At 69.2% G+C, this 9,561-nt stretch overlaps 1 protein-coding gene across 1 annotated transcript; it reads right to left on the bottom strand.

The window, feature by feature from the left end:
- Positions 1 to 3,148: 3,148 nt before the first annotated feature.
- LOC121069748 (RING finger protein 145-like) lies at positions 3,149 to 7,758 on the bottom strand. Its single transcript, XM_040556192.1, has 10 exons — positions 7,545 to 7,758; positions 6,759 to 6,867; positions 6,469 to 6,560; positions 5,873 to 6,108; positions 5,578 to 5,753; positions 5,304 to 5,444; positions 4,958 to 5,140; positions 4,600 to 4,747; positions 4,040 to 4,396; positions 3,149 to 3,879 (listed from the first exon to the last, which is right to left on the bottom strand). The coding sequence occupies exons 1-10, from the start codon at positions 7,705 to 7,707 to the stop codon at positions 3,337 to 3,339; spliced, it is 2,148 nt and encodes a 715-aa protein (XP_040412126.1). The 5' UTR covers positions 7,708 to 7,758; the 3' UTR covers positions 3,149 to 3,336.
- Positions 7,759 to 9,561: the final 1,803 nt, after the last annotated feature.

The raw sequence follows: 9,561 nt of genomic DNA, 5'->3' as shown, positions 1-9,561 counted from the left end.
GGGGGGGGGAGCGGGGGGGGCGACACCCGGAGCGCCGGGGACGGCCCCGGGGGGGCCCGCGATGGGACGCGGCGGGGAGCCCGGGGAGGGCGCAGGGATGCTCTGGTGGACACCTCGGCTGCACCTGCGAGACACCCCGAAAGGACCCCAAACTGTTCCTGTGGATGCCCCGGAGTGACCCCACTGCATCCCCCGAGACACCCCAAAAAGATCCCAAACCACTCCCGTGGATGCCCCACAGTGACCCCACTGCATCCCCCGAGACATCCCCAAAAGACCCCCAAACTGGTCCTACAGATGTCCCAGAGTGACCCCGCTGCACCCCCCAAGACACCCCAAAAGGATCCCAAACCGTTTCTGCAGATGTCCCAGAGCGACCCCTGAGACACCCTGGGATCCCCAACAGGCTTTGCAGACGTCCCCCAGGGACCCCACAGAACCCCCGGGGCACCCTGCAGAGACCCCCTCCCCCATCGCCTGATGCCCCACAGAGACCCTGGATGGACCCCAGGCAGGCTGTGAGCACAGCCTGGCCCCACTGCGTCCCCCTGACATCCCGAGAGGCCTCAGTGCCCTTCGGATGCACCCCAAGGCTGCCCAGAGAGACCCCTCAGGCCCCTCGCAAACCCCACAGAGACCCATGCAGCCCCCTGTGCCCTCCCAATGACCCCCCCGTGCCTCCTGAGGGACCCCAGTGCCCCTCTTTGTGTCCCCTGCACCCCCTACGCTGACCCCAAACGAGCCCCTTGGATACCCCAGAGTGACCCCAAACGAGCCACCGAGCACCCGTCACGAATAATTGGGTCCTTTGGGATACACCCCGGGGGCAGGGACCCCGAGGGCGGCGCTGAAACAGAACCAGGCAGCCCCCAGCCCCCCTCTCCAGGGTCCCCAGCACCCCAAGGGGCCAGGCTGGGGAAGGTGGAGCTGCCGGAGGGTCTGAGGGGGGGGACACACGTCCCAGAGGGTTTCTGTCTGCAACGGGCAAGTAAACGGAGCAGGAAAGGACAAACCCCGGAGGGACAAACCCAGAGGGGACAAACCCCCGAGGGATGAATCAGGGAGGGATGGACCCAGGAGGGTTGCACCCAGCAGGAATCGCCCCCAGGACCCCCCCACAGGGGAGGCTCGGGAGGAGGCCGAGGACTCGAGGCTTTGCTCCATCCTCCTCCGGGAAGGCAGCGCTGCCAGCCGGGGGGGGGCGAGGGGGGGTCCCGCGGGAGCAGAGGCCTCCGGCAGCTGCGGGGCTTGGACAACTCCCCCGGCTCCTGCGCCCCGGCGCTGCGGGAGGGGGCAGCCCCTGGGGGGTGGGGGGGGGGGGTTCCTTGGTGTCCCGCGGCCCCCGCTCCTTGCGCAGCTTCTGCACCAGGGCTCTGCAGGGAGAGCCCCCCGGGGGGGCTGAGCCCACCGAGCGCCCCCAGCTCTGCCCGGAGCCCCCCGAGGCTGGTGGGGCCGTGGGGTTTCCTGCAGAGATGGGGGCGTCCATTCGCCTGTGCACCCATCCGGGCCAGCGTCCATCTGTCCGCGCACCCACCCATCCTGTTGTCCATCCGTCTGTCCCTCCGTCCACCCATCCCCCCATTAACCACCCACCCCCCCACTATCCATCCATCCATCCATGCACACATCCGTCCCAGTGTCCATCTGCCCTTAAACCCCCCCATTTATGCACCCACCCCCCCATTTATGCACCCCCCTCACCCCAGCACCCACACACCCAGCCCGTTGTCCGTCTGTCCGGGCACGCGCCCACCCCCGTGTCTGTCTGTCCCCGTACCCCCGGTGGGTGCCCGGCGGTGGGGTTTGGGGTGCGGAGGGAAGGCAGGGGCCCTGCTGCCAGACCCGGGCACCCCCCCCAGCACCAGGGTCCGCACGGGGGGGCCGCCGTGGTGTTCCCCCCCCAACCCTCCCCCCCATGCTGCCGGTGCCGGCGGTGGGATCGCAGGGGTGGGCAGCACCCAGGGGACCCCAGCCCTGTGCCACCCCCCCGCCTCCCCCACTTCCAGGCAGCGCCCTCGGAGCCGTGCCCGGGGAGGGGGGGGAAGCCCGGGGGGGGGGGACGCCGGGTTTCTCTGCCAGGGAGCCGCGTTCCCTGGCACGGATCCGGTAACGCGCCCTAATGCCGGTGGGGGGGGCACGGGGGGGCTGCCCTGCTCACGGCTGGGGGCGAGGGGCACGGGAGCAGCCCCTTGGCCTCCGGGGGGGGCAGAGCCCCTGCGAAGGGGTCCGGGCAGCTCCCCCCATGCTGCCTCCCCCCAGCCAGGGGCACCCGTGGGCCCCCCATGGCCACGTCCCCTCCAGGCCCCTCGGACCCCATGGGGGGCGCTCAGCCCCAGGGCAGCCCGGCCGGGGGGGGGGGTCCGGGGGTCGAGGCGTTGGTGTAAGGCTGGGGGCTGCGGGGGGAGGAGGGAGGAGGGAGCCTCGCCCCGAGTGGTTTGGTTTTATGGCCGGTTCTCTCTCCCTCGGCTAATGGGCTGCACAGGGCCCCCCCGGGACGCTGCGTCAGCCTCCTTAGGGTAAGTGCAGGGTGGGGCTGAGCTGGAAGGGGGGAGCCCATTTACCTCCTCCCCAGGGACCCCGGCCCTTGGGGCCCTCCCTGCCTCCCCTGCCGGGCAGCAGAGGGGCTGCCAGAAGGGCTGGGTGCCCCCCACCAGGGCTGGGTGCCCCCCAGCAGGGACCCCCCACAGCTGGGCTCCCGCCCCAAATCCCACCAGGCACTGACGCCCCCCCAGCCACAGTGGGGGTCAGCACCACGGGGAGGGGGACCCCGGCAGGGCTCAGTGCCCCCATCCCCTCTTGGGCTCAGCTGGGAGCGGAGGGGGCCCCATGCCCTCCCCCCAGCACGTGGATGGGACTGGGGAAATGGGGTTGGGCAGCAGAGCTGGGAGGGGGCTCAGGGTGCCCAGCCCCATGCCAACCACCCCCCCCCATCCTGTGCCAGACCTGCACCGAGCCCACGGCACCCCGCACCAGCCCCATGCCAAGCCCAGCACGCCCCTCCTCCCCCAGCCATGCCCCCCGTGCCAGGCAGGCACCCGCTCTGCGCCCCCCCAGCACGCGGGGCTGAGCAGGGCTGGATGCGGCCCCAGCACAGCCCCCCCGCGGGGTCCTGCCAGGCCCAAAGGCAGGAGCACGGGGTCGCAGCAGCTTCAGCTCCGGATTTATTGCAAAATCAGTCCGTGGGGCACGGCTTGGTCCCAGCCCCTGCGTGCTGCGTGGCCCCAGAGAGAGACCCCAATCCCGGGGGGCCTGGAGACCCCCGGCACCGGGGGGCTGCTGGTGCGGGGTGCCCAGCGGTCTGCAGGAGGGGATGGGATGGGATGGGGAGGGGATGTGCTAGGAGGGGTGGCGGCCACTGTGGATGTCCCCACCGTCCCCCGCACCGGGGTTGGGGCTGGCAAAATGGTCCAGGCTGGCAGGCGAGGGCACCAGCTGCTGCGAGTCCTTGCTGGGGGGCCCGGCCCTGAGGGGCGCAGGGGGCCCGCGGCAGGGACAAGGGTCCCCGTGGGGCTGTGGGATGGCACCCGCTGCTTCTTCACCCAGGGCAGGGGTGCTGGGATGAGCAGGGAGGTGGGGGCTGCAGGGCCCAGCCCTGTCACCCTGGCAAGCCCTGCTGTCCCCTGGGCCTGCGAGCACGCTGTCCCCACGGGGCAGCCCCTCCTCCCGGGGCTGTGCTGGGGCTCCTCCATCCACCAGCACCTCGTCCTCGTGGGCCGGCACCTCCTGAGCCGCCGTCCCGATGCCGGCATCGTCCTGGGGGGCTGCTGGTGTGACCTGCTGGTGGCACATGGGGCACGTGTCCTGCACGTAGAGCCACTTGCGGAGGCAGCCACCGTGGAAGAAGTGGCTGCAGGGGGTGATGACGGCCACCTGCATGTCCTGCGGGCGGAGAGAGGACGTCACCCGGCGTCACCTGAGGTGCAGGGCTGGGGCAAGGGCCGGCACGGGACCCCGGGGGCTGCTCCAGCCCCCCCTGTGCTGGGGGAATCGGCAGAATGGGGCCCTCCCGGTGCTGCAGGGGGTCCTGGCAGGGGCTCACCTGGAAGCAGATGGCGCACACGTCGTTGTGGTCCCGCAGCTGCCCGCGCGTGGCCCTGGGCAGGGAGTTGATCTTCTTGGCGGCCTCGCGGCGCAGCAGGAAGCTCCTCCAGCCCGACTGGGCGCGCAGCCAGACGTTGAAGTAGGAGTGGATGATGATGACGGAGGCGCCCATCCAGCTCCACTCGCCGAAGAGGGACTCCCAGGTGCCGTAGGCCACCACGCACAGGGCCACCAGGAACTCCAGCACCCGGCTCACGGCGTTCACGCAGTAGATGATCTCGTCCATGCGCTCCAGCGGCGTGTCCTGCAGCAGCTCCACCATGAAGAGGGCGTAGATGAAGAGCGTGCCCATCACCTGGCGGGCAGCGGGACGCGCCTGGGTGCTGCTGGCCGGCACACAGCACGCCCCGACCCAACCCCAACCTTGGGAGCACGACTGGGACACGGTCGTGCTCCAGAACCCCAGGGAACCTCTGCTCACCCTGCCCCGGGCCGGGGAGCTCCCGGGCACATTGGAGGGGACGTGCACCCCCACAGGAGCAGGGGGCCCCCCCGTACCTGCAGGGAGGTGAGCATGCAGCTGGAGACCAGGATGAGCAGCCAGAAGTCCAGGTGGAAGAAGCGGGCGATCTTGTAGGCCATGAAGCAGGGGAAGACCAGCAAGAAGAGGCACATGCTGATGCCGCGGAAATGCTTCCAGAGGCTCCTGGGGGGGCGCAGCTCAGCCAGGAGGTGCCTCCCACCCAGACGCTCCCCGGCAGCACCCTCTGCTGCCAGCCCCCTGCTCCAGTCACCTCTGGCTCTGCCCCAAAGCGAGCAGCTCCCGTGCCTCGGGCATGGCTGCTCCCGGGGCCGGGCTGGCAGAGGGGTGCAGGACAGGGCTGCGTCCTGCTGCTCTTCCCCACACGACCGGTACCTGTTGCGGGAGGCCCCCAGCGCCAGCACGATGGGGTCAGCTATCTCGATCATGGACTGCAGCGTGGATGTCACCACGATGAAGAGGATGATGCTGAGGAGGAAGGTCCGCTGCAGGACCTGCAGGTCGAGCAGCCCCGTCTGCAGCGCCAGCAGCAGCAGCGTCACGCCCTCCGTCACCCCCCTGCCAGGAACAGGGCGTGAGGACGGGGGCCCCCATGCCCTTGGCCCTCCTCATCCCATACTGGATGCATCCCAGCCCCGGGATCGCTCCTGACACCCCCATCCCGTGCTGGGCTCGGACAGGGGACGCCCCCTGCCCACCCTGCGCCCCAGCCCGGGCTCACCTGTGCATGACGTTGCCGTTCTGGAAGGCGCTGAAACCCAGCAGGTAAAACTTGCAGAGGTTGAGCACGCCCAGGGCCAGGTAAGAGACGGTGAAGGTGAGGCCGACGAGGGAATAGGGCGTGCTGCAGCACTCGGCCACGCTGCGAGGGAGCCGGGCTGAGCACAGACCCTGACAGCGCCCAGCACAGCCCAGGGAGTGCCCGGCCCCATCCCTCCTCCTCCTCCTCCTCCTGAAGCCAGGAGGGAGGAAGGCAGAGCTCAGCCGGTGCCTACCTGCTGAGCAGGATGAAGAGCAGGCCCTGCTGGGCTACGGCGCTGCTGGAGGAGGCCAGGAAGGAGGACAGCCGCAGGGAGAAGAGCACCAGCCAGAAGACGAGGAAGAGGAGGGGGACGGCCAGCTGGCTCCAGAGGGACACCCCCAGCGCCAGCAGCCGGTACACCTCCATGGCCTGCGGGGCAGCACAGCACAGCTCGGGGGGGGGCCTGCCCCATCCTGCCCCGTGCAGGGGGACGAGGGGTCTTGGTGGGCGGGGGACAGCCACAGCGGCGGGTCCGCAGCCCCCCTTACCTGCATGATCTCGCGGCAGGCGGCGGCAGCCAGCTGGAAGGGGACGAGGACGTGGGAGCTGAGCACGTAGAGCACCTCCATGCTGGTGCAGATGGCAGCGAAGGTGTTGGCCAGGGGCAGCGCGTGGAGGGGGAAGCCGCAGAGCCGGGCCAGCACGGGCAGTAGCGGGGCGGCGAACAGCCAGGCCTGGCGGGTCCTCATCAGGAGCGCGCAGAGGGTGCAGACACAGACCTGGCCTGCAGAGGGGACGTGGAGGGTGCTGAGTCCCTGCAGCACCCTGATCCCGCTCCCGGTCCCCAGCCAGCAGCTGAAACCGAGGGCAGGGGGCTTGGGGAGACCCCAAGCTGGAGCACGCACAGCATGCTCGGCCACAACGGGACAGCGACACCCCGAGACTGCCTGAGCTGGGCACTGGGGGGGCTCAGCCCTTCCCCTGCAAGCTCTGGGGCAGGCCTGGGGCGTGCCCCTGGACACGTCACCGCAAGCCTCTGCCTTGTCCCCTGTCCTGCAGCCGTTCCCCACCCTTCTGGTGCCATTGTCCCCATGCTGGGGGTCCCAGGGCGCATGGGAGGCTGGAGCAGCCCGGGCTGGCTCACCTGCGAGGGCAGTGGTGAAGCGTCCAAACGCGGCTGTGTCGCTGTACACAGCGCCCTGGAATCCGTGCTCCAGCTCGCGGTGGACGTAGTCACTGCACAGAGAGAGGCTCAGCACCCTGACACATCCCCGCACCCCAAAACGTCCGCAACGGCCACCCGTGGGGGTGGGCACTCACAGCGCCCCGCAAACAGCCCCGCTGCTGCAACACCCCCAAACTGCCCCCACCCCACACCTCGCAGCCCAGCACCACGGTGCCGTCCCCCCCCGTCCCCCCGTGGCCAGGCCTCACCTGGCCGCCTGGTGCCCCGCACAGAGCAGCAGCGCCGTGAGCAGGTGGAGGTAGAGCTTGACCAGGGAGCGCACCGGCAGCACCAGCAGCACCACGCACAGCACGTGTCCTGCGGAGAGGAGCGGGTGAGAGCCCTGCCGGGGGCGGGGGGAGAGCCCTGCCAGCCCGGCCCCGCCGCTCGGGGACCCCCCTGTTACGGCGCACACACATCCCCTGTCCCCAGCACCGCCACGGGACGGACCCAGCCAGGGATTTCTGCCCGTCCCCTCCCAACATTTTGGGACTCTGCAAGCTGCGAGGAGCCTGGGTCAAAGTTTGGCTTCCCGGGCACAACTGGCTGCCTCCGGTGAGAGGCCGCTGCCTCCGGGCTCTTCCGCGCCTCGCACCCACACGGGGCCGGTCTGGGCAGCCCCCACAGCAGCCGTAGCTGTGCGATGTCCCCTCGCAGGGAGCCCTCGGTGCCAGCGGTGCCACCCGCACCGTAAGGCACCGTCCCGGTTTACCCACACCGGGGCCGTGACACCGGGCACACCGCAGCACCCACACCCCACGGCCGTCCCCCCGCTCGGTGGCGGGGCTCTCGGTGGGCACCGGTGCGGGTGCGGGGGGCACGGGGCACAGCTGCCACCCCACCGGGCTCCCCCGCGCGGACCCTCCGGGCACTCAGCACCCCCCGGCCCCGGGGACAGCCCGGCCCCGGCCCCGGCCCCGCCGCGTCCCCGCCGCGCCCCGGTGCCCGCCGGAGCCGGGCCGGGCCTGCCCGCCCGGTGTCCCCGCGGCCCTCACCGAGGCAGGAGGCGGCCCGCAGGGCTCGGGCCCGCAGCGGGGCGCCCCCGGGCAGTACCGGCAGCGGGCCGGGCCCCGCCGCGTCCCAGCGGTACAGCGCGTCCAGCAGCGCCAGCGCCGGCACCCGCAGCGCCACGTTGGCCGCCGCCTCCAGCCGCGACATGGCCGGGACGGGCGGGGGAGGGGGGCCCCGGGGCCCGGTGCTGGGGGGAGGGGGAACGGGGGGGGCACCGGGGAAGCTCCCCCGGCCCGGCGGGGGGCGCCCGGCTGGGCCCTGTGCGGGGACTCCCGGCGGGGCGGCCCCGCCCCCGCCGCCCCTCCCGCTCCCGCCGCCGCCCCCCGCGCCCGCCGCCACTTTCGCTTTCTCCCGCCCCGCCCCCGCGCTGCGCCGCGCGCCCGGTGCGTCGCGAGGGGGGGCCTGGAGCGAGGGCCCGCCCGCGGCTGACGCTGCGGCCGCCATCTTGGAAGCGGGCACGGGTCCCTTCAGCCCCGCTGTTCCGCCATCTTGAGTAAGGGCGCTGCGCATGGGGGCGGCCATTTTGGAGAGGGGCGCGGCCCGCCCCGGTGACGCCGGCCCGGCCGGGCGGCGGCCATGTTGGGTGCGGGCAGGCTCCGAGCGGGAGCCCGCGGCCGCCATTTTGAGAGGGGCGCGGCGGAGGGGGGGACGCCTGCACCGCCTCCGTGCCGCTAAAAAACCGAGCGCCAGCGGCCAAAGCGGCTTAAAATCCCAGAATCACAGAATCCCAGAATCCCAGAATCCCAGAATCACAAAATCCCAGAATCACAAAATCCCAGAATCCCAGAATCACCTAGGTTGGAAGAGACCTCCAAGACCACCCAGTCCAACCTCTGACCTGACACTAACAAGTCCTCCACTGAACCATATCACTAAGGGCTACATCTAAACGCCTTGTAAAGACCTCCAGGGATGGTGACTCAACCACTTCCCTGGGCAGCCCATCCCAATGCCTAACAACCCTTTCGGTAAAGAAGTTCTTCCTAATATCCAACCTAAACCTCCCCTGGCGCAACTTTAGCCCATTCTGTGAGAAGCAAAGTTGTGTTTTTGCAGCAGAGAACTAATTTTCTGTACTCCAAGGTAGTTGTGTAGTCGTAATAGGGAGAAATGCTAAGTAGATAAGTGGACAGTAGAAGGCCTCACTGTTCCAAAATAAGGCAGAAGCTTGAGAAAAAACAGGATGAGCAGTGTGGGAACAGTAAAACAAAGATCACAGGTTCTCAAAACAAAAGAAAGGGAGAAAAAAGGGAAAAAGGAGAATTAAAGGGTTGAAAAAAAAAAAAAGAAAAATTGTACATATATGGTATAGAGGAGCGTCGAGTAGCTTGTGAACCTGCAGTACTTGGCCAATGAGGAAACAGGGGAGGTGATCAGGCGTCGGGTAACAGGGGATAAAAGGTTATGATTTGTTTACTAAAATGCACTCCTGATTGACAGGATGCCCGCCATTGCAATCGCGAATAAAATAGCTTTACAGAAGATCCTGTCTGAAGAAAATTATTTGAGATTTTTCTCACACTGGGCCGTGCCCTGGGCACCCCCAACCCCACGGGGGTGGAAAGAAATGTCCGCACATCTGGATGGGCTGCGTGCAGCTTAACAGGGCACCAGGAAGGTGGGTGGCAGAGGGGACTGGCAAGGGCTGCCCTCAGTCCCGGTCCCTGCTGTACACCAGCACCGGTGACCCCCAGACGCTGACTCTGTGCCTCAGTTTCCCCGCAGGGGCAGCAGGGGTAGCACAGCTCCTGCATCCCGTGGGCTGGCTCTTGGGGCTGGGATCCGGAGAGGAACGGGGCTGGCAGCACCCCTGGGGAGCTTGCTGATGCCAACCTCGCACCCACCGGTCGCCAGCTGCCGTTGCCTTCCTGGGGAGGCTGCCCGGTGCCTCCCGGGAGCGTGGGCACCGCCGGGCTCCCACCGGGGAAGGGGCAGCTTGATGGGTGTCAGGGACCGGTGGGCACACGGACAGACGGATGGACACACGGACAGACGGACAGG

This window comes from Cygnus olor, chromosome 4 (genome assembly GCF_009769625.2).
Source record: "Cygnus olor isolate bCygOlo1 chromosome 4, bCygOlo1.pri.v2, whole genome shotgun sequence".
NCBI classification, from domain to species: Eukaryota; Metazoa; Chordata; class Aves; order Anseriformes; family Anatidae; genus Cygnus; species Cygnus olor.
This window is presented reverse-complemented; position numbering and strand designations above follow the sequence as displayed.